General features: G+C 56.2%; 9 protein-coding genes across 9 annotated transcripts; 5 read left to right on the forward strand and 4 right to left on the reverse strand.

The window, feature by feature from the left end:
• Positions 1–705: 705 nt before the first annotated feature.
• On the reverse strand, positions 706–2,334 carry J7T55_008298 (uncharacterized protein; the record flags this gene model as incomplete). The annotated part of the gene is made up of 4 exons (XM_053138601.1): positions 706–1,255; positions 1,570–2,071; positions 2,144–2,219; positions 2,284–2,334. 4 exons carry the CDS (start codon positions 2,332–2,334, stop codon positions 706–708), a joined length of 1,179 nt encoding a protein of 392 aa, XP_052997575.1.
• Positions 2,335–2,891: 557 nt separating this feature from the next.
• Positions 2,892–3,929, forward strand: J7T55_008299 (60s ribosomal protein l6; the record flags this gene model as incomplete). The annotated part of the gene is made up of 3 exons (XM_053138602.1): positions 2,892–3,005; positions 3,342–3,677; positions 3,777–3,929. The coding sequence occupies 3 exons, from the start codon at positions 2,892–2,894 to the stop codon at positions 3,927–3,929; spliced, it is 603 nt and encodes a 200-aa protein (XP_052997576.1).
• Positions 3,930–4,634: 705 nt separating this feature from the next.
• On the reverse strand, positions 4,635–7,101 carry J7T55_008300 (dipeptidyl-peptidase 3; the record flags this gene model as incomplete). Its single annotated transcript, XM_053138603.1, has 4 exons — positions 4,635–4,912; positions 4,998–6,538; positions 6,605–6,793; positions 6,977–7,101. The coding sequence occupies 4 exons, from the start codon at positions 7,099–7,101 to the stop codon at positions 4,635–4,637; spliced, it is 2,133 nt and encodes a 710-aa protein (XP_052997577.1).
• A 1,047-nt stretch (positions 7,102–8,148) lies between these two features.
• J7T55_008301 (F-actin-capping protein subunit beta) lies at positions 8,149–9,288 on the forward strand (the record flags this gene model as incomplete). Its single annotated transcript, XM_053138604.1, has 3 exons — positions 8,149–8,180; positions 8,296–8,723; positions 8,894–9,288. The coding sequence occupies 3 exons, from the start codon at positions 8,149–8,151 to the stop codon at positions 9,286–9,288; spliced, it is 855 nt and encodes a 284-aa protein (XP_052997578.1).
• Positions 9,289–11,074: 1,786 nt separating this feature from the next.
• Positions 11,075–11,284, reverse strand: J7T55_008302 (uncharacterized protein; the record flags this gene model as incomplete). Its single annotated transcript, XM_053138605.1, has 1 exon — positions 11,075–11,284. The coding sequence occupies one exon, from the start codon at positions 11,282–11,284 to the stop codon at positions 11,075–11,077; it is 210 nt and encodes a 69-aa protein (XP_052997579.1).
• Positions 11,285–14,460: 3,176 nt separating this feature from the next.
• On the forward strand, positions 14,461–15,745 carry J7T55_008303 (nad dependent epimerase dehydratase; the record flags this gene model as incomplete). Its single annotated transcript, XM_053138606.1, has 3 exons — positions 14,461–14,662; positions 14,747–15,047; positions 15,118–15,745. 3 exons carry the CDS (start codon positions 14,461–14,463, stop codon positions 15,743–15,745), a joined length of 1,131 nt encoding a protein of 376 aa, XP_052997580.1.
• Positions 15,746–18,102: 2,357 nt separating this feature from the next.
• On the forward strand, positions 18,103–18,763 carry J7T55_008304 (uncharacterized protein; the record flags this gene model as incomplete). The annotated part of the gene is made up of 2 exons (XM_053138608.1): positions 18,103–18,156; positions 18,260–18,763. The coding sequence occupies 2 exons, from the start codon at positions 18,103–18,105 to the stop codon at positions 18,761–18,763; spliced, it is 558 nt and encodes a 185-aa protein (XP_052997581.1).
• Positions 18,764–19,705: 942 nt separating this feature from the next.
• Positions 19,706–20,305, reverse strand: J7T55_008305 (cystathionine beta-synthase; the record flags this gene model as incomplete). Its single annotated transcript, XM_053138609.1, has 2 exons — positions 19,706–20,128; positions 20,213–20,305. 2 exons carry the CDS (start codon positions 20,303–20,305, stop codon positions 19,706–19,708), a joined length of 516 nt encoding a protein of 171 aa, XP_052997582.1.
• Positions 20,306–21,499: 1,194 nt separating this feature from the next.
• Positions 21,500–22,820, forward strand: J7T55_008306 (Mitochondrial phosphate carrier protein 3; the record flags this gene model as incomplete). Its single annotated transcript, XM_053138610.1, has 3 exons — positions 21,500–21,974; positions 22,078–22,673; positions 22,749–22,820. The coding sequence occupies 3 exons, from the start codon at positions 21,500–21,502 to the stop codon at positions 22,818–22,820; spliced, it is 1,143 nt and encodes a 380-aa protein (XP_052997583.1).
• Positions 22,821–22,886: the final 66 nt, after the last annotated feature.

Consider the following 22,886-nt stretch of genomic DNA (forward strand, 5'->3'; position numbering starts at 1 on the left):
TGATAAACGAGAAGGCAAGCCGCAATGTGTCACGCTCGTCCGTCCAGTCTCGTGGGCGGCAGGGCTCTGGGCGACTTCGGCAAGCAACATTTCGTGCATCCCATCGCATCCCACACCCGCACAAAAGCTTCGAGACGCATCGCACGAATAGAAAAAGTCTTGACCTGGTGCCAGTGCAGCCACCGCCGCTCTAGCGTCTCGTCCTCACGAGGTCGGCAGAAGGGTGTGTGAGGTACGCCAAGACGACGGCGAAGGCGAAGGCAGGCAGAGACTGACCTGCGTACACGCCTTGCGCGGCTGTCGACTGATTGCCTGCCCACAAACACCCGGAATCATCCGCTGTAACGTGCCTTTCATTCAAAGGTATGGCGAGCGCTCCGGACGACGACAGCACGCCCGTAGGAGTTACTGATATGTTGGTCTTTTTACGGCTGTCGGAGATCATGTCGTTGGCATGTTCACCGAACGATCGACGGCACGTCATGCTCATGATATGGCCCTGGTGACTCAGAACCTTCGATTGTGATGCAATGAGTTGCACTTTGTGATTATGCAGCTCTCTATCTTGCTTCTATTGTCAAAACTCCCCATGCCGACATGTTCTATGAGCAAGACATGAGGCAAAGCAGCAGTGGCGCTTGAGCTATCTCCGCATGCCCATGTACAGGTGGTCCTCGAACCCCAGAGTGCCGTCCACTGGATGAATCACGGATTCTGAACACTCTTCTTCACGCCCTCCACAAACGCCTCCACAGCCTCCCCGCCACCGAGTGGCATGCTCCCGCCGCGCATGTAGCCCCCGTTCTGGACCCGGACGCCCAGCGCCTCCGAGATGGACGGCAGCCCGCCGTCGCGCAGCGCCATGGTCAGGCTGGTCAGCGACTGGTGGAACTGCGGCGACCGCAGCACCTTCTCGAGCAGCGCCTTCTTCTGGCCCAGGCTCATGGTCGCGATAGCCGCCGCTGCCGAATCCGCGCCCGGCTCGTTCTCCACCTCGTCCCCGGGGCCGTCCGCCCCCTGCTGCGCCAGCACCAGCACCACCGGCGGCAGGAAGTACAGCAGACTGTCGACGTAGCTCTCCTCCGCCGTCCGCACCATAGGCACCGTCGTCGGCGCCTCCAGCAGGTCGCTCAGGAGCGGGTACGCCTTGCCCTCTGCTGATTGCTGCCCGCCCGGGACGCCGCCCTGGCCGCCCTGGAGGGAGGCGAGGAAGTTCCGCACTGCCGCCGCCGCGTCGGGGGCCACGTTGCTCGCTCTGTCGACCTGTTAGCGGATGGTTCACTTGGAAGGCATGGAGAGTGCGAGCGAGCAAGTAAAACGGTCGGGGTCTAGATCCATAGTATCAATTCTTTCCCCGTGCAAGTCATGTCTATGAGTACATCTTGATATCGTAAACTTTTGTTGGCCTTGCGGCTCACGCTTCAAATGCCCATGCCCAAAAGGCTTCTTTGGTATTATGACCCCAAAAGACGCCCTTTCATGGCACAATGCCAACAATTTGGCTTGCAGGACCCATGGATCTGAAGTCGGCTTGTGATACGGAACAACGACAGGGGAGAAGGAACCTACGCTCTTGCGCCATCAGCGCCACCCTCTCGCGCCTCCTCGCCCTCGTCCCGAACATCACCGCCTGTGGCATCCGCACCAGCGCCACCGCTTCCAGGCTCATGGTGCTCACCGCCCTGGCCCTGAGAATCCTCCATGGACTCGTCGCCGTCCCTGTCCCGGCCGCCGGAGCCACCTCCATTCCGCACCGAGGCGAGCTCCGCGTTGACGTCGACCTCGTCGCCCTGCAGCAAGTTGTTCACAGTCTCGCCGATCTTGCGGTCGCGTGGGGAGAGCCACGTAGCGTCGCCACTGCTGCTCTGGGGGTGTGACTGTAGCCAGAAGAGGTGTCTTGTGGAGGAGGACTCGAACTTGAGGACGAAGATGCGGCCCTGGGTCTTGGCGGAGGGGGTGTTGGCGGGGGGTTCGACGGGTACAAAGGTGCCGTCGCCGGGGATCATGGTGAGGTCGAGTTCAGGCTGGTCGGCGGGGACGCTGCGCTCGCGCCAGCAGAAGTGAAGGAGGTCTGCGAACGGAGGTTAGGGCCCAGGTCATGAGGGGAAGGTGGTGGCATGCTGGTGAGGGAGTCGTTGCCTACCATCGTCGGAAGCTTGATAAAGGTAGATGTAGCCGGTCCGTGGTGATGGCTTCACCTTGTATGGCTTGCTGGATTGCTGCTTTGTGTGTCAGCCACTCAGTGCGCGCATGCGGATTACATGTACAGTTAGGGGGACTAACGTCGACCTCGCAAATGCCGGCCTTGAAGGTGATTATTGGCCGCACAGACATGGCTGGCTGACTGCTCAAGAAGGAGGATAAGTGTGGAATCGGATCGTTCAACAAAGGCGGACTGAAGATTATCCCGTGTTCGGTGCCGTTGATGGGAGGAGGTTGAGGTCGAGAATGTGATGATCGTGAATTCGTCTTGACAGGCAGCTCGGATGGAGCTCCAACCAAGCAGCAGGCGGGAAGGCTGCGGTCCCTGACGTGTTGCTGACAGGGGGTGAAGTTCAGGTACCTTGGGGAAGGGACCCGCTGCTCTGATGCCAGCTGGTGCCAGCTGTTCCAAAAACTGCCAGCCGTCCTCCACAGCTCGCCCCACCCAGAGAGGGAAGCCGGCAACACGCTGGGGTCGCTCCTGCTCGAAAATCGGAGCCCTACTTATTCCGTCGCCAGAAATTGTTAGTGGGCAGTCACCCCAGTTCCGCACCAAGTGGTTTTCTGGATTTTCTGGCTTATCGCGAACCCGACCCGCCCCCCAGCAACACTTCCCAAGACGACGACGACGACAGCACCACCTTTCGTTTTCTTTCCTTCTCGCCTTCAAAACCCCCCATCAATTCAAAATGTCGGCGAAGGTTGAGTCCAAGAAGTTCGGCAAGTCCACCCGAACGGTGCCTCACCACTCCGAGAAGGCCCAGAAGTGGTACCCTGCTGAGGCCGATGCCCAGCCTCGCAAGGTACGTTTGCGAATTCCTTGAGATGAGATTGCCCCAATCGTTGAGGAGCCTGGAGTATACGGACGCGAGAGATGTTGGTGGCATAAAGGGATTTGGTGGAGACGAGGAAGATGCGCAATGAGGGCCATATTGCTCGACGACAACAAATACGACAAGAAGAGCAGCGGCATCGACGACAGTGCTACCGAAAACTCGATCCCCGGCGACACCATCAAAATCACGGCAAATCGATGCGCAAGTCAACGCGACAGGAAGGGCGGGATATCCGGGGCTTGATTCATGTGGATGTCGTAAACAAATCACCCGGCGTAGGAGCTAACATTGGCATCATCACAGGTCCGCAAGGCCGTCCGCGCTTGGGCACCTCGCAAGTCCCTCCAGCCCGGTACCATTCTGATCCTCCTGGCTGGCCGCTTCCGCGGCAAGCGTGTCGTCCTCCTGAAGAACCTCGACCAGGGTGTCCTCCTCGTTACCGGTCCCTTCAAGATCAACGGTGTCCCTCTGCGCAGGGTCAACTCCCGATACGTCATCGCCACATCCCAGAAGGTTGACCTGGCCGGAGTCGACGAGAAGAAGGTCGAGGAGATCAGCCAGCCCAAGTACTTCGTCGGAGAGAAGTCCAAGGAGAAGGCCGGCGAGGAGGCTTTCTTCAAGCAGGGAGAGAAGCCACAGGTACGACCGATCCCGAGTCACTGGTGCTGGTTCCTTTGGAGCGAGAAGTGATGAATGGGCGCATATAAGAGACAGAAGCTAACAGGGCTGTGGTTACAGAAGAAGGAGGTTTCCTCCACCCGGGCAGCGGACCAGAAGGCGATCGACAAGTCCCTGCTGGCCAACATCAAGAAGGTCGAGTTCCTCGCGAGCTACCTGGCCTCTTCCTTCAGCCTGCGCAAGGGCGACAAGCCCCACGAGATGAAGTGGTAGATACGTCAAGCTGTTGTTGGTTGGGAGGGGGGCGTGGCGCACGACGACACACAGAACACCTTCCGGAAAAAGATGAAACTTTGCTTTTAGGGAGGGGTTTACAAAGCGGCATTCGTGGAAATCGGATTTAGGGATGACCTACGGCTAGGCCACTTGCATCTTCCACATCGAAGATTTCGGTTCGCGGCGTCTGTAATGAGGGAATTCTACCAAACATCACAAACCAAACAGAACCGGTCAACCAAAAGATTTCGGGGTTCCACGTGCCGAATTTCACGAATGAGGACATGAAACGAATTTTGACAAGAAAGAGCCAAAGAAGTATGGCTGCGTTGTGGCACAAGTGAAAAGAAGGACAAAACTCCTCTCCGGGGGCTTGTAAATCCAGTACGGTGCTGAGCATCGAGATGCATCCCCAATCTAAGACGTGCACAGCAGAAGCTGTGACACTGACAACTAAGCGCCGAGCTGTTGCCCTTCTTGCTGCATGCGAATTTCTTATACGTCACGCATTGCAGACTTGACATGTGATCTTGACAGATATAAGTGGACTCGGTGATTTATGTTTCATTTATTTGCCGCGGCTCTCCTGTAAATCTAGCTCAGATTCCTCCGACCCAGCCCTTCCTCATGTCACAACATAGCACGTATTCCGGCTACAGGTCGAGGCCCGCTTGCCAAAGTTGAGGCCGTCGTTCTCCGTCCCTATTGCTGCTCCTCGCGCTCGACCCAACTCTGGATTATACCCTCCAGCGTTGGCTCGTACTGCTTGCAGGCCACCTTGCCCGTCGCCTCATCGAGGTACGTGTTGGCCTGGACAAAGACCTTGCGCGGCTGCGCGTTGGCCACGACGACCTGGCGGACCTTGGTGCCCCAGTAGTCGAGGCCGACGGCGGACATTTCTTCGGCGAAATACTTTGCGCCGTGTTCGACATCGGCTGTGGACTTGTAAATGTGTATCTTCTGCAACATGTCTCCCACGGCTGAAAGATGATATTATCAGCGCTGGAACTATGCAAACAAGCGGAGGAAGGGGGGCCATGGTTTGGTGACATAAGTTTCACTTACCCTTGCGACCCTTGGTGAGGATCAGGTCTCGGTTCAGCTTGATCTTCAGGTCTGAAAGATCATCGGCCGAGGACTCCAGTTTGCAAAAGTCTTCACCGGCGTTCAAGAAGCTCTTCAAGATAGCAAAACGCGCCTGGCAGTGGGGTTGTCCCCATTTCTGGCTCTTGGGATCCCAGAACTCGACCGAGGCCAAACCAGCACGCGCCATAGACAAGTACGAGGCATACAGAAGATCGCCTGCCTCGCTGTCCATCTTCTCACTCCCATCGCCGAACCCAAAGATCTTGAGCACGGGAAATTCGCAGCTCAGGTACATGGCAACCAGCTCAGCTCGGCATTCCTCGTAGGCCCCAGCTAGACCACCGAAGACAGAGCCCCAGGTCTGTCCGGGCTTATACCAGGATGTGACTGGCTTGTTGGTGAGGGGGCTAACAGGTGGGTTTTCTTTGTCAAAATTGAAGACTCCAGGGGCCGTCTCTTGGAGGAGCTTGCCACATCCGTGACCCGTCAGCTCGTGCAGACCAACCTGAACCTCGAAAGCAGCGTCGCGGTATTTCTGGTACACCTCGAGGTCCTCATCTCGGATGAAAGGCACCTTCTCGTTAGGGGCTTTGGCACCAAGAACATTTCCGAGAGAGACATTCTTGAATCCTTCCGATTGTCTGATATCATCGTAGTTTGGAATGTTGATACCGGCTGGTATTCCCGATCCTGCGAAAGATAAAACCTCCAGGGATGTGAAGTCAGGAGCAAGGAACTTGTCCTTCTCGAAGTCGGCACTCCAAGGCAAAAGAGGGATCAATTTGGGTGCCGAGCTGACAAGCTCCCCGAAGGCACGAGTCCGCTCTTTGTTGACCATAGCGGCAAAGCCTTCCCATTCGCCACGCACGCCTGCTGGGTCGCGGTATGTCTCGATGAAACCGATGTTGGTCTCCACATCGGGGCCCTTGTCCCTGATCCAGTACCGCTGGCTGTCCTTGAAAGCCGTCAGAGAACCAGTGTCGAAGGATTTGGCGTACTCGAGGTGCATCTTCTGCTGTATGTCGTTGTCTGCATTTTCGGCCGCTTTGGAGATGTTCTTCGCAATGATAGACATCTCCTTGGCATGGTCTCCGTAAACAAGCTTGATAGTCTTTCCAGCCAAGGCGCCATCGTCCACCTTGAAATCGGTCTCCTTTCCGATGTCACCTCCCTCCGCGGGTATGCTGGTCTGGGCTGATGCGATGAGAATTTCAAAGACTCCATCCTTGGTCTTCCTCAGCCTGGTATTCTCCGGCAAAAGGCCCTTCTTCTCCATGAAGTCGGCGACTGCAGCAACTTCCGCCTTGGTGACATCTGGGGAGTCGGGGTAGTAGGTGGTCAGATGACCATCATCCGGATAGCCCAAGTGCATCAAGCCCGGACTACTGGCTGAGAAAATGCCACCGTTGGTTGCCTTATAGAACTTCTCAGCCTCAGGTGACGTGGCAGCCAGCTTGTCGACATCGCTCTCCTTGCATCTCGGAATGAACTTTTTATCGCCGAATGACTTGTAATTACCACTTGAAGTCTGGTGTCAGTATAGCCGAACCATAGGCCTTCAGGGTGTGCATTATGTGGTCGCTTACCTGTTCCCAAGGAACTGAGCGGCCCAGTGTAAAAAGAAGGTCAAGTCTTCCTCAGTGACGCCGGCCTTCTGTCCCAGTGACTTCCAATCGCCATTGCAGCTCTTGTGCAGGGAGAGGATAAAGTCAAAAATGGGCTCAGATTCTGGGGACACCTGTCTGAGGGTGATGCGCTGGCCAGCAAAAGAAGCCCTGGTCTGAGTGTTAGCAAGTCGAGGAATGCCATCAAGAGAAGAGCAATAGATGATGAGAGATATGGGAATGAAGCACGCTTTCCAGAGGAGATCCCATGGGAGATTATGCTACAGGAAGACGACCCACGACCCAGCCGGAGGGCGTTGAGGTACTGAAGTGAGTGTCGGATAAGCAACTCACTTGCTGATGTAGTGGGCATATCGCTTCTGCTTGTCGGTCAGGGCGTCAAAGTGTTTGGCGATCTCCAGGCGCACGACGCTCGGAGGCGAGTCGGCCAGGTAGTTGGAGAGCTCCTTGGCATCCATGGTGAGGTATCGTCGGGTTGGGTCTGTGAAGACAAACGAGGAGACACGTGAGGCTCTGGGGTAGGCAAGTGCGGGTGTCTTGGGCGCAATTGGTCTCGAGACGAGTCTACGAGCTGCAGTCTTTGCAGAGAGGGAAAGACGATGCATTTATTATCGACGTCTCCCGGCCTTCACCACGTAACATAAGCCAGCAATCCCGCTGTGCCTGCCCGACAAATGTTGGTTTTAGCTCGCGGACGGTGCTATAGTTGCCTCGCGAGAGTGCCTCAGACGGGCAGGTCCCTCGTCTCAGGACCCAGTCGTCCAAAAGGTCCGCTTGTTAGGGCTTTACCCGCAGCTAGCCGCAGTCCTTGGGTGCCGCTGCCTGGTCCAGGCGCTGTCGCAAACAAACCATTCCTCACAAGAAAGCAGGGAATACTGGCGGGGGAAATCCTATTTTGAAGCTCTAAATGCTGGCAATGTGTTGACCTGCCATGCGCTAATCAAAGATTCAGACTCAATATCTACCTAGGGCCTTGAACTCGCGACTGATATTGGTTAACACGGCATGAGAGGAGACGATCTGTCGGGATTGTCTCTGCCCCGTGTCACTTGTTTATACCCACGTGGTCCCCCCTGATGGGCATGATAGACAGGCTACCAATGACCAGAAGGGGCAGAAACTATCGTATCCAACTTGTGCCGCCGCAGAAGCAGCAGAAGCAGCAGAAGCAGCATCAAGGGCCGCAGTGTTCCACAAGGACGAGATCTGCTGTGGCAAGATGCGAGGTAGCAGTCTAACAGAATCTGGGGAAGCGGCTCAAGATTGGCAGCCGCAAGCAACGACAGGGGGGTCGGGGACCCCCAGGGATTGGAGGGGCAGCTTGAGGGGCACCCATAACGTCGGTGTAGCTAACAACCTCCAGTACCACCAACATCCACCTCAGCGGCCCGACCTCGTCTGTACATCCACCTGCGAACTATCAACCAGTCCGGGATCATCTACACGTCAATCCTTCACATCAATTTAGGCTTCCGGCAACCCTGTGAAGCCCAGCCAAGCTCAACATGTCCTCGGCAGATCCATTCGACTCGGCCCTGTGAGTCCAATCCACCCAAACCCCCTGAGAGGCCAACAGCCAAGCTCCTGTGCCCGTGCCTCTCTGCCTATGGCCCCTGACTGCCAAATGCTAAATCTTGGATGTCATGCTCCAGCGACCTCCTACGCCGCCTCAACCCCAAGTACACCCAACGCAACCTTGACTACATCATCCGCCTCGCACCAGACCTGACAGAGGACCTTCTGTCATCCGTGGACCAGCCTCTCGTCGTCAAGCGCTGCAAGCAGTCCGGCCGCGACTACCTGCTCTGTGACTACAACCGCGATGGCGACTCATACCGGTCGCCGTGGTCCAACCAGTTCGACCCGCCGCTGGACGAGGCCGGGCCCGGCGGCGTAGGTGCTGGCGGCAACGACGGCGCGGGCGAGGGCGCCGTGCCGGGCGAGCGTGTCAGGAAGATGGAGATCAAGGCGAACGAGGCCTTTGACATCTACCGCGAGCTGTACTACGAGGGTGGCGTGTCGAGTGTCTACCTGTGGAATTTGGACGACGGATTTGCCGGCGTGGTGTTGCTGAAGAAGTGTGAGTCTTGTCCCTGTGCCCTCGGGGAGTTGGCCTAAAGGAGCGAGGGGAAATCGGCTATAAGCGAGGGCGTCTCTCGCTCATCAGCGCGTTTCTCCCAAGATTCAGTGTCTCTCCCTGCCTATACAATTGCTCTCGCAGCTGAACTAACGTGTCTCACCTTCGCCCAGCCTCCCCGTCTGGCGGCAGCAGCAGCGGTGTCTGGGACTCGATCCATGTCTTCGAGGCTTCCGAGCGAGGCCGCACAACAAGCTACCGGATGACCTCGACGGTGATGCTCAGCCTGGCCGCCAACGCGAACGTCACGCTAGGCGAGATGGACCTCAGCGGCAACATGACACGGCAGATCGAGCAGGAGCTGCCCGTGGAGACCGACGAGAGCCACATCGCCAACATCGGCCGCCTGGTCGAGGACATGGAGCTCAAGATGCGCAACCTTCTGCAGGAGGTGTACTTCGGCAAGGCCAAGGACGTCGTGGGCGACCTGAGATCGGCGGGCAGCCTGAGCGAGGGCCAGAGGGACAGGGACGCGCAGAGGGAGATCATTGGCAGCATGCGGCGGTGAGGGGACCAATGCCCCATATCCGTAACTGGACAGGCCGGCTGCGTGCCGTGACGGGTGAAGTGGCAGGCTCATGACACACACGCGGGTCTTGATTGCAGGAGTTGACACTATCCCTGCCGGACATGGAGGATACGACACATGCGTCATGCTCTCATTACACGGAGATGAACGATAGACCATGAGACGGCGTTTTCGTGTAACGTGTTGTTTCGAGAAGTATAATCTCCCGCCCTCGCGTTCCCATACGCCTTATGTCAAGGTAACAGGGACATCACGTCCTACGCGGTTTCGTGCCTGGCACATCCGATTTGAGCACGACGGATCTCGGTTAATTAACGAGGAAGTTTTCTTCCGCCATCCATGGCGGAAGCCGGCAGGGGAGCGTGAATGAGAGGGGAAAGGCGCTCTTGCTCTGTAGGATCGCCGGTGGCGGAATGACTTGCATACACACCAACACACAACACATGTACAGTCGCTAGGCCCGATGGGCGTGCGGATTTGCCTCATTGGGAAAGCCCATCCGCCGCTGTCAGATGCAATCCCTTTAGACTTTTTTCCTCATACTCTCTGCATGTAATGCACATCGGTCGAGCTTGGCGGTAAGGCAATGAACTTGACATGCCGTACTGTAGACATCTAGGCTCGGCTCCGGCCGCTGTGACACTGCACGCCCCCAAGCACTGCGTTCGCCGGCACGGTTTTCCGAGGAGCCGGCTTGTTTCGCGCCTTAGGGTTGGCTCTGGCAAACAACACACCGTCACCACCCACGGAAATACTTTTGTCGGCAGGGAGCTCGGAAGTCCTAGGTTCGCTCCGTTACGTTCCGGACGTCCTCTGTCGCGGTAATTGTCGCTTGTCGGTCCCTGCAATGAGCATTGCGGCGAGGACCGGGTCGCATTATGTCTCTGAACTATCCAGTCCTATGTCTATGGACAACCGGGTCCACATCTATGGCGAGACCTGGTAGGGCTCCAGGAAGGGAATTCGGTTTTTGTTCGGTTCAGAGTCTGATGTCCCGGCAGAGACAGGAGAGACTCCCTGAAGCGAAGGCCAGACTATCCTCATAGGGAAGACAAGTACTTAGCTAAGGGGTTAAACTCCCGTCGCGTGTTTTCGGAAAGCCGACAACGTGACCAGCTTCTGCAGGCAGTTCAGACATGCGCATCGTGTTCGCAACCCTCGAATGAGGCCTAATCATTTCTTGTGTTCGTGTGTGCCATCCCCACCCGCTGTAGTTGCCAGCAGGGCCCCCTGAGAGGCTGGGCATGGGAAAAAGAGACTTTGCACTTCTGCACGATGAACGATCGACCGAGACAGGCTTATCCCAACACTCTGGTCCTGGGGGTAGGGGCGGCCCCTTGACGCCGTCAGGTACAGCAGGTGCAGGACTCGCTCGCTTCAAGCCACGCAGGGCTGGGTTTTTTGGATTCACACGTCTCTTTTTTCGCTAAGGCCGGTATCATCTGAGGATGACGACGGCCAAAAGGCTAATTGGGGTTCCCGGTGCGGTGGGAAGGCCGAGCGACGAGACGGAGGTTGTCTCGCGGCACGCAAGCATTACTCCTCTCTCGGTGAGCCCGTCTGGGTGAGCGCTTGGTTCTCTGTGGCCGCGAGTTTGACCTCCTCCTTCAGGCTGGTTTACGAGCGGTGTTCAAGCGGCCCGCGATGCGGCCATCGGGCTGGATCGCCATAGTAGCCCGAATATTACTGGCGCAATATAGTGTACGTTCGGAGAGTCCTATGACCAGGGGAGATTTGATCCCAATCGAGCCTGTACACGTCGTCACTACCTCACCTCGTGTGCCAGCCTCCCGGTGGGGAGGAAAGGGATGAGGGGCTGCAAAGATTTCAGCCGGAGCACCGCGTTTGACAAGACAGGAAGGAGGATTGGAATCAGAGAGGGATTTGGCTGGTTCTCCCAGAGCCGAGAGGTCTTGGAAATGTTGTTTGTGGTGGGAAGGGTGTCCTCCAGACTAGTCGGATCCGGGGCCCCCATTTTCTGGAGTTCAATGGAGGCTTCTACTGCAGACTTTCTGCAGGGGAAATTGGACGATAGACAACTCCTGCAGCGAGAAATTTGCACGAGAGTCTGATGACCCCATCTAGGGTCACTCACTCGCGTGTGGGCATGCTAGGCTTCAAACTTCAAAGTTTCGGTGACGCTCGATCAGCAGGCGATCGTGTTCCGTCTGCGAGATGAGAAAGGGGCGTTGAGGACCGGACCCTTCGCGAGAGAATCTCACCATGTCTTGTGGCCGCGGTAGCGGTGGCACGGCGTGTGCGAAGGTTTTCAACGCCATCTGATCCATATAGCGGGCGTGGCATTGGTCTTCTCAACCGTGTCCCCCTTGTCACCCACATCTTGCAGTCTCGCGAATCTTGATGTACGGGGTGACGTGACGTTGTCAAAGGGAAATGTCTGCAAAGAATACTTGACACCGGGCTTTCCGTTTCGGGTAGTTTCATCGAAGTTTTCTAGAAGCATGACCTGTCGAAGTACTGGGCACCTCTGTAACAGGCAAAGAATTACGGCGGAGGAGGCCGAAGCTTTCCCCCCTCTGGGGCCCACACACCTGGGCATCGTTCTGCCGCGTTCTCCCGCCCTTCGACGGAGGGCACTCAGTAGTGTTGTTCCCGGGGCCCCAAAAACTCCCCTCACTAACGCATGCTCCTATGCAGGCCTGAAACTAGAGGAAATCATGGACGGGAACGCCGCGGGCCAACAGTCGTGAATTGACAGTGCGCCCTGATGATACTGCGCGTGGAGATTGTGGTAGGGCGGGCGATCTGCTGTTCGTGAGACAAGCGCATATGTCCAAATGGTTGTCATCTCGTGTCCCGCCTCCCGTCGTTCGGTGGAAGTGTGTGTGCGTGTATGTGTGTGCGTTTGTGTGTGTGTGTGAATGTGTGTCTGTGTCCGTGTGTGAGCGATTGAGAGTGTTAGAGAGATTATAAGCATGGTGAGTGCCGTATTCAGGTAGCAGAGCAGGGTCTTTGTGCGGCTCCCTGTTACGATGCATCGGCATGGCTGTCTCAAGTCTGTCCTGCACTGGAACCCCGAGTGCTTCGTGCCACAGAGCGACATTCTCATGTAAGGGGTTTGTGGTTGTGCCAGATCATCGATCATCTCCAGACTGCGCCGAGAAGGTCAATGGCTGCTGCCCCAAAGTTCCAAGATTCAGCTCCAGTTCCAGCTCCAGCTCCAACCTGCATGAGCCTTCAAGTAGGCTGCGGTGGTACAGACGGCACGCGTCTGGTAATTTGTCATACAGCAGTGCACTTCCAACGACATGCATGTCATCCCCTGGAGCGGTCGTTTCTGTCACATCTCATATGCGACGAGGGCCCTCGACAGGGAGAAGTGCCCGAGGGGAGGAGAGCTCACAGAACCCCATTGTGTCACAGATACTATGGCAGCCGAGAAACATTGAGATACGGCCCTTGTGACTGGAAGAGGGAGATTTCGGTGGCGTCGTAGACGAGCAATCCTGAAGAAGAGATCTGCCTCGTTACTGAGCCAGCGAGCCAGCGAGCCCCGGCTCATGCATCAGGAATCAGGAGGCCTGGCCTGGCTTGTCCGTCCGTCCGCATGCAGCTGGGCGTGCAACTATGCCCTGCGCCTACCCTGCGCTGCGCTGCCTTGCGCTGCCTTGCCCTATCCTGCGAGCGATCCGAAATGGTGGTGATGTGAGACCTGAGATATGAGAGAGAGCAGGAGGAGGAGGAGTGGGAGCGGGAGTGGGAGTGGGAGAGGAAGTGAAAAAAGATGTTGGCCATGTCTGCCCTACAGCGCGTGCCCAGCGACGACAGTGCGGTGCAAGTACCCACCTGCCTTGGTACACAGGTGGTAGGCAGGTTGGTAGATTAGGGAGGTAGGTAGGTAGTCGACCTAGGTACTGTGGTAGAAGGTACATGGGATGTCTGGTAAAGTCCCTGGTCCTTGGTCGACCGCAATTATGCTCAACTGACTTGACATGTTACCCAAAGAGTGCCAAACTACCTGCCTACCTTACTGTTACCTACAGTAGTCTACTTAGACAAGTTCAATTTCAACCCACGTCACCCGCCTGGCCCGCCGCTGATACAAGGACCCTGCCCGAGTCCAAGTAGGGGTTCCAGGCCGACAGACAGGAAAAGTTGAAGAAGGGCCAGTCTTCCCTTCCCGACCGACTCAGAAGTGGATGGTCCGGTCCGATCCACTTAACACCCGCCCGCTGTCTTTCATCTTGGGGACATCGTCCATCCCAGTTGGCTGCCCGTCCACGATTGAAGAGGGTAGCATCGATCAGACGACATCTTGCAGCCTCAGTTCGTCCTGATCCTGACCGTTCGTCTGCCCCCCCCCCCCCCCAGATCAGATTGTTAGCCCCTCCCCTTCGTTAGGCTCGCTCCAGGACCACATCGAGCAGCCGGCGTCTTTCCGAAGTCGGGCTGGCTTTGGCTTCCTGCAGTTGGCTTAAGTTTCTCGACGAAGCGAGCGATCGTCCATCCCAGGTGCCATCCATCCTGGCACCTGGACAGCCGTCCATCCACCCGTCCATTGGAACCTCAAGATTGCCTGCCCCAGAACCCACCCATCCACTCTTCCAACCCCAGCAGGACCTGACTGAACAAAACCCCCCCAGCTCGACCTGGATCGTAACGACCGTGTTTTCGCTGCTCCCATGATAGCTTTAATCTCGCGTATTTTGCAGCTGCTCGGCTGCTGACGACCAACCAATTTTCCCACGGCTCCCTCCTCTTGAGTCGACTTGTCTCCCCCCCACCCCTTGAGAGCACTCACAAACCACGCATCCTCATCTGCAACTGAGCATTTCTCTCGAGGAAAACCTCATCAGCTATATACCTTGTGCTCGACATTGGCCAGCGCCCTCCCGACTCCCCTCAAAGACAACGAGTCTATCCCAGTTTCCGTCGAGTCGTCCCGGGCCAACCGTTCGTTGAAGCCCCCTTCCAAGAGTTACATCGATTGGGACGAGAGCCCCGCCCAGGGCACAGGCATACGGAATTTGAGCCACCCCTCCCTCAATCAACCTACAACATCCCTCACGCTCTGCAACAAAACACCTGAACCGAGCGTCATTGCTTTGCTGGGTGTGACTCGTAGCGAGAGTCCTTGCGCCGCCACCGCCGCCCCCTTCTGTGCCCCCTTTTCCCACGCATCGGTCCATGATGGCGGAGAAGCCCTCGGTGTTGATCATTGGAGGGCTGGGATATATTGGACGCTTCCTGGCCCTCTACATCCACAAGAACGACCTGGCCTCTGAAGTTCGCGTCGTCGACAAGGTCCTGCCGCAGCTGGCGTGGCTGGCACCCGAGTTTGACGAGGCCTGCGCTGGCGACAAGTTTTTGCAGGCCGACGCCAGTAGAGAACGTGAGCCACCGCTTCTCCTAACCTAAACCCCCTTTCTATCGTTCCAAAAGGCAACGTGTCTGACAGGATCCATCCCAATTACAGAGGCGCTAGCCCGGATATTCGACCGAAAAGACGGCAAAGAATTCGACTACGTATTCAACTGCGGCGGCGAGACCCGGTATTCACAGGAGGATGAGGTGTACAAGCTGCGCTCGCTGGGTCTGTCGCTGGCCGTCGGCAAGGAGGCGGCCAAACGAGGAGTGAAAGCCTTCATCGAACTGAGCACGGGCATGGTTTACAAGTCAGATTCTGCGCTGAGCAAAGAGACCGACAAGTTAAAACCTTGGAGCAAGATCGCGACGTTTAAGCTGCAGGCTGAGGAGCAGTTAGCAAAGATACCAGGGTGAGCAAGCACAGGTCCCATCGTGGTGGGCATCTGGAACATCCAACTAATCAAGCGCGCCTCTTTCCAGTCTGAACCTCGCCATTATCCGTCTCGCCCACGTCTACGGACCGTACGCCTCCCAATGGGTCGCGACAGCGCTTTGCATGGCGCGCGTCTACAAAGCTCAAAACGAGGAGATGAAATTCCTCTGGACCAAGGACCTCCGGACAAACACGGTACACATCGATGACGTCGTGCGTGCGCTTTGGTCTGTAGCAACTTGGTATGCGGCCGGCAAGAACAACTGGGACGACAAGACCATGGGAGGGCCAGTACCGATTTTCAACGTCGTAGACAAGGGCACAACGACGCAGGGCAAGATGGCTGAGCTGATCGGCGCGATTTTTGGCATCAAGACAGGCTTCCAGGGAACGCTGATCAGCAGCTTCGCCAAGCTCAACATGGATTCTGTGGTCGAAGACGTTAACGACGAGCTGCTCGGCCCCTGGGCGGACCTTCTTGAAGCCGCCGGCATCACAAGGCCGGGGCCGCTGACGCCATACATGGAGAAGGAGCTGCTCAAGGACACAGACCTGAGCATGGACGGCAGCAGGCTGGAGAAGGTGCTGGGCTTTGAGTACCAAAAACCGAAGGTCGACCGAGAACTCCTGGAAGAGGTTATTGAGAGTTATAAGAAGATGAAATGGTGGCCGTAGCGAGAAACCCTCAAAAAGACACCATAAGGAATAAAGCAACAGCTTGACAAGGAGAACGATGTAGGACCCGTGTGGTCGAGGATGCTCTTTCGGCCCAAAAGGGGGCGTATCCACGGGAAAAGAAAATGCCGACGGGACTGCCTCTTTCCAGCCATGACGCCACGAACGGAGCGAGGGACCAGCAGGCCACGGTCAAAACCATCCTGAAAAAATTGGATATATTGTCTCACCCACCGTTGAACACCGTCAGCCTAGTTGGGGCGGCCTGTCCCATCCGCAACATCACAACGCAATTTTTTCCTAGCCTATATATGTAACATTAGGATATCCGGTTTCCTTTGTGGTCTCCTGCTCTGCTCACTTGGGCCATATTCTATGTGTTCGATCACACAAGACTCGTACAGAAGCGGAGGGCGTGGGAAGTGGGACACGAGCAGCGGCGTGGACTCGGTCCCTGGCTTGCGACGAAGATTTAATTCCAGCCAGCAAACAAAAGCGAGGGAAAAAAGCAGACGGGTGAGTAAGCGTCCACGGCTCGAGGTCGAACAGCGGGGGTAATACAGACCAAATATATACTACAAATCACACACACATGCATAGCGACTTCTACAACGAGTTTGGTCAACGGGCCCGCATCTGCCGCGCGGTCTTCTGTCACGTTTCCTTCATGTCTTGGATGATCTTTGACTGGCCGGCTTAAATCCTCCGATTGGTTATCTGGCATGCAATGCTACTGCGTGCCTTCTCGTGTATCACAGTTAGGTTATGTCCGGGCAGGGCGCGTAGGCAGGGCTGGCAGGGCTGGCGGGCCGGCTGGCTGTATGTATGTATGAGTTGTTGGGCAAATGGCAACACAGTCTGTCTGCCCATGTGCGTCTTCCAGGCCCAGCCTCTCGCATGGACTCCGCAGGAAAAGTATATCTAGGGCGGCCCTTCTGGAACGTCTAGATCTACCCATATCGATCCCATCGCATACGACCTCCGAGACAGGCCCGGACCTGGCACCATCTTGATGATATCAGGGCATGCAGGTGATTGGGTTGTTGATGAGCTTGATCACAGACCTTTGAGAGCACAGCAGTGAGGCATACAGGAAGAGGCCCCATCGTATGATGCCAAGCTGCCCGAGGGAAGCTGTCAGAACCGAGCCATCGGGGCAGCCATCCTGTCGGTTGTCGCTGGCCGGTGCTGGGACAAGGTTTGGACACGGCGCGGGAGGAATCCACCGTCCGGGGGAAGAATTTAGGAACCATGCAGTAGTTAAGCCTGCAGGCCGGACAGGCAGGCCTGGTGGGTGGGGGCGGACCGATCGAGGTGAGAGCCCCTCGATCCCTGCAAGGCGGCGGTGGCGCCCTCGATCCTCGATAAGTGTGTGTAGTGGGAATCTCTTTGCAGGTCTCCGAGGCTGCTTGCTGCTGAGTAGCAGAATTTGGTACCGTACTTTTATGGTGGGGGAGTGAGACCCCTGGGACAAGAGGGATGTCATGTATACAATGACGTGGGCAGTGTCGAGTGCTTCTTCGAGTTCCTTTTTTCTCTTAGGTGGGCCCTCGAAGACCTTCCATTGCAAGCACGATCAAGAAGCGGAAGAAGGCGAAAGATGAGGAAAAGAGGACCTCGGGACCGTTGAACTGTCTTCAAGGTTGGACCCAGCAACTTTTATGTCCAGGACAGATTTCTCGTGGCCGGGTCGGTTCGCCGCCATGGCTTACTTTAAGAGGCGACTTCTTAGTCCATGTCTAAGTCTTGGTTACAATCCCAGATCGGCAGCCTTGGAGGTGCCCACCTGCTGGCTGACAACCCTCCTGGAGCGAAGCTTGTTGCCCCTTTAGGAGAGCTCCCGAGGCCCAATTGCTGGGCGAGTGGTCGATGAGTTGCGAGTGACATGAGATGTTCCCCAATGGGGGCATGCTGGGCAATTACAGTAGACCTAGCCTGTCGCTTTCCCGAGCAAGGTTCCATCCAAGAGCCACCGTCAGGCGCGATGCCTCGACCAGCCAACCCCAAAAAGCCTCGGCCGCTTGTCATGCAGGTCCTCTTTTGCCTTCTTGTGACAGAGCTCCCGAACCCTTGCACGCCCTCGAATCCTGTTTGAATAACTTTACTGAAAAGGACACTCTCCTTCGCTTTGGAAAATTACCTACAGAACATTACCTGTTTGCCTTCCTGTTGCACACCTCCGTTTTCCGTCCCAACGCTGAAACACTGTCCCTCGAACAGAGTAGCGCTCTTATTAGAAACAAGGCTCCATCCGCCGTCGACAACAACTCCACCGCCACCACCACCTTCATAGAAACTCCTTATCACTATCTCATACAAGACATCTTAGAACTCAGACCAAGACAAGACCAACCATAATGGCTGCCCCAGCAGAAAAGACCCTTCGAAACCTAGATGGCACCTGGGTCATGGTAAGTGCCAATATCCGTGAGGCATGGCAGGACAATGGGCCCGGGATTGTGCCACACTGACCCCTCCCAAAATTAATGAGCCGAAAACTAACCCCGCTACCAGAACAAGTCCTTGTCCGACTCGGCCGACCCAGCCCTGGCGCTGCAGGGCGTGGGCTGGCTGACCCGCAAGGCCATCGGCCTGGCGACGGTGACGCTGCACATCAAGGAGTACGTGGACGAGGCCGGGGTGACGCACGTCGACATCCAGCAGACGGCGACGGGCGGCGTCAAGGGCAACACGGAGAACCGCACGCTGGACAACAGCTTCCGCGAGCACAGCGACTGGCTGTTCGGCAACGTCAAGGGCCGCACGGGCTGGGTCGCGTCCAAGGACGGCATCGCCGACGGCAAGGACGAGTTCCTCAAGAAGGGCTGGGAGGACGCCCAGGCCGAGTTCGTCGTCGGCTACGTCGAGAGCCTCGACCGCGGCTGGACCGCCTGGCAGGTCTGGGGCTTCCAGGAGGTCAACGGCGAGCGGAGGTACGCGCGCAACATCGTCGTGGCCAAGGGCGACGAGCGGGTCGAGATGAGGCTCGTCTACGACTTTTACTCGGAGGAGCCTTAGATGGCAGGAGAGACGTGGCTAGAGTACACGGGCGCGCATTTCCTTGTGCTAGATCATGGGGCTGCTTAGAATCATGAGTCTGGGCTTGCCAGGTCGCTTTCAGGTCGCTTTTAAATGTGCTAGGACTGTTCGATACCTCAATTGTTCGTTGAGGATGGCACACACTTTTCTAAATGCTATTAACTGAATGTTCTGGTTATGCCCCGTGTGCCCCACTCAATGTGCGTCGCCTCTCTCAGCAGTCAATCTCCACCGCAAGCCACTCTTATCCCTAATTCGATCACTCATAGTAAGTGAAATAGAGTGGCCATACAAGAGATACGTATAATTCATTTATTGGTTGCCGACCTGGGCACTTATTGTGTGTAATACATGGTCTTGTTGGCTTCTCTGGTCATGAGCAGGCCAGTGCAAGGGGCCACAGGACGAACGTCAGCCATGAAACCCCATAAGTTCGTGGACTGTCAAAAACGTGCGTATACATCAGTTGCTTGCTGCCAATTCTGACAAGGCCCTCAATATTTATCAAAAACCCTGGACGTGGGACGGATTGATCAGTGATATTGTTAGTCTACCTAGGCAGCATGCGCACCTCCTGCCCCTGCCCTGGTTCCTGTTCCTGTTGAAGGGACGCCGTTTGTGAATGCCCAATTCTAAGAAAAGATACCCATGCCACGAACGCCCATAGATGAATATGCATTCGCCCCGTTGTTTTGAGACTCGACCTTTTCTCGGCTCTATCAGGGTATCTTTTCCTTTGCGTCTCTTCCCTTTTGCTCGGTCATTACGTCACATGCCTGGCCTGGGTGAGACTCCTCACCCTGTCCTCCGTAGACCTTGCCAGACTCTGCTGTCCCGTCATCCCCCGGCCCTCATATGCCGCCCACTGTCGCAGTTCAGCCCAGCAGGCAGCGCTCGCTTCCGCGGCAGGACGCAGGCAGCCTACGCCGGCCTCCTCTTGACGAACTGCTCGAGGTCATCCCTAGTGGCGACGCCGAGCACGAAGCGCCTGTTGTCGTCAGTGATGACGGCGAACTCCTGCTTCTGGCCAGCCGTCTGAGCGCCCTCGAAGAAGGCCTCGAGCTCCTCGAGCGGTGTGTCCATCGTGATGACCTTGTACTTCCTGCCGCGGCGCTGGAACCGCGTCATGGCGGCGCTGATGGGGTCCTCGGCCGCCACCTTGCCGCCGTCGAGCAGTGACTGAAGGTTCGGGATCGAGATGTAGCCCATCAGGCTCCGCGTCTCGCTGTCCACGATCGTCAGGTGCGTGTAGTCCCGCTCAAAGGCGGCTTCGAGGGCGAGAGAGATGGGGTCGGAGGGTGTGAGCGAGAGGGCCGCGGGTGGTTGCAGGTCCTCTACTGCAGCCTGGTGGGCAGGTTCATTTCATGGTCAGTTCGTCCGTTTGTCGTGGTGAGGATCCTGGGGTTTTCTTCGACTCTCATGACTTACCCCGCGGTACCGAGATGCCCATTTCGAGACGAACGGGCCTGAATTTGCCTGTGTGGTGTTCGTCGATGGGGGAGCCATTATGCCTGTTGCCATATTTGACTTGTTGAGTGGTGGAATTTGAAATGGTTATGAAGCTGCAAGATGTGTCGTGGGGCGGGCCAGTTCTGGTAGATAAGTATGTGTCTGTCGGCTTGCGATGGTATGAGTCGGCGTTGGTCACTCAGTCCTGAAAGGGCCTAGATTTCTGTGAGTCGCAGGTCGGCCCTTGGCACCACCTTGATGTCCGCTGAATGGCGGGGTGGTGGGGCCGTGTGCTCCCGTCTGCATGGCTAATAGCGGGTCAGACTAAGACAATTGACTTGTTGAGCATAGAGCAGGCATGGTCTCTTTACTGAAGACTGTGTTTCGGAACCAGTACCCGCAGGATGATATTGATCCTTTTCATTGTCCTCTTGATGCTTTTCCTCTCCACATGAAGCCAGCACTGCCAGCTGATATTGCTTGTGTCTAGCTTGGACGTTTGACTGGGACTGCAAGCATCTTGCTGACCCTGAAATGGACATCCTGACATCCTAACATTTGATCGAAACACCAGGCGCAGCGAATCAGTGTGTTTGAGAATGAATATCCTACTGCACAATCGCTGAATATAAGAACAATTATTTTAGATTACGATCTGGACACTTGAGGCAAACGGGTTAAGAGCAACCGTAGCTCCAAGCACACCGACGTCATTGGAGATGCGCTGGTGACAGATGCGCGCAAGGGCCGCAGCGAGCAACGAGCCGGTTTCTCCTGCTGCCGCCTGCTGGGTGTCTGACAGCCGGGTGCGATATCTGGAACCAATGGTTGGAAGGGACCTTTGATGGGTGTGTCCAGGTGCTTTTGGGACGAGGAGCTTCAGATCTCTTCTCAGCTTCTCCAACCTCCCACCTCCCACCTCAAGGTGCCCCAGGTAACCTTTCATCTGCTTGACGTCTCAAGCCGGCTCTTCAGCTCATACTCTTAGAGAAATTTGCATCAGGATTGGGCTTCAGCACGGAGGAGTGTGAAGAGCTCGTGTCCCTTGATCTGCTCCACTGTAAGCCACCTTCAGTCTACCTACTTCTGAGTTCCGGGGTCCCGATAACTCCGGCCAGGAGCTTTCACCTTGCACCCAAGGACCTCTGTTTCCATACTCATCTCTCCGACCCAATTGCAACGGTTGACTGATTGAATCTAGTTGAGAATCTCAAAGCTTCTGGAATTCCTCCAGCTTTGGAATGAGACGCAACCTCACTTAACAAGATGTCTCACTTGTACCCTCGTTACGACACCCTTCAGAAGACCTTCCCTCACCAGCCTCAGGATGGCCTGAAGGCGCAAGGGAGTAAGGCAACTCCGTACCAAGCCCGCATGGACTTGTACTCCGCCTACTCTACCATCGAGGACAAGGCCAAGAAGCTCAGCGCCGAAGCGACGGCGGAGTTCAACAAGGCCAGCGCTGCTGCCCAGGCCAAGACGGGCAAGATTGAGCTGTACTCGGGGAAGTACTACGCCGCGTGCACATTTGGAGGATTGCTGGCGTGTGGTCTCACACACACGGCAGTAACGCCCCTGGACGTCGTCAAAACTCGGCGACAGGTCGACTCTAAGCTCTACACAGGCAACTTCCAGGCCTGGGGCAAGATATACCGGATCGAGGGCGTCCGTGGGATATTCACGGGCTGGTCTCCGACCTTTTTCGGTTATTCAGCCCAAGGTGCCTTCAAATACGGCTGGTGTAAGTACAAGCCTTATCCCATTGCGGTTGACCCCCCGTCTTTTATTAGGATCTTCCAGAATGCATCGCTTCCAGCTCCGTAGCAAGTGACTGACGCATTCAGACGAGTATTTCAAGAAAACCTACGCGGACATCGCGGGCCCCGAGAATGCGACAAAGTACAAGACCACGCTTTATCTCACGGCCTCTGCTTCTGCCGAGTTCCTTGCGGACATCGCACTCTGCCCCTTTGAATCTGTCAAGGTACGCATGCAAGCTACGATTCCGCCCCCGTATTCCGGTACCTTCGATGGCATCAGCAAGATCACTGCGAAGGAAGGGTGGGGTGGACTGTACAAGGGCCTGTACCCGCTCTGGGCCCGGCAGATCCCCTACACGATGATGAAGTTTGCCTCGTTTGAGACCATTGTCGAAATGATCTACGCCCGTCTGCCTGGATCCAAGAACGACTACAGCAAGGCTGCACAAACCGGCGTGTCCTTCACAGGTGGCTACCTGGCTGGTATCCTCTGCGCCATAGTATCGCATCCAGCAGACGTCATGGTCTCAAAACTCAATGCTTACCGTGAGCCTGGCGAGGCCTTTGGAACGGTCCTCTCGAGGATTTACAAGGACATCGGCTTCAGGGGGCTTTGGAATGGCCTACCCATGCGTATTGTGATGATTGGAACTCTGACTGGCCTTCAGTGGATGATATATGTAAGCTCCTCCTGTCTTAAATGGCCTGCTGAATGTTGCATCGTGGATCTAGTATCTCTGACACCTTGACTGCAGGACTACTTCAAGATCTTCATGGGCCTCCCCACGACTGGTGGCCAGGCGCCGCCTGAGAAGAAGTCAGATTAGCTTTGTGGAACTAACGATGCGCGAAAACGCAACTTCCGAAGGATTGGCGCGCTGCCTGCGTCATAC

Source organism: Diaporthe amygdali (genome assembly GCF_026229845.1).
Source record: "Diaporthe amygdali strain CAA958 chromosome Unknown NODE_4_length_2575358_cov_65_588622, whole genome shotgun sequence".
Lineage (NCBI taxonomy): Eukaryota > Fungi > Ascomycota > Sordariomycetes > Diaporthales > Diaporthaceae > Diaporthe > Diaporthe amygdali.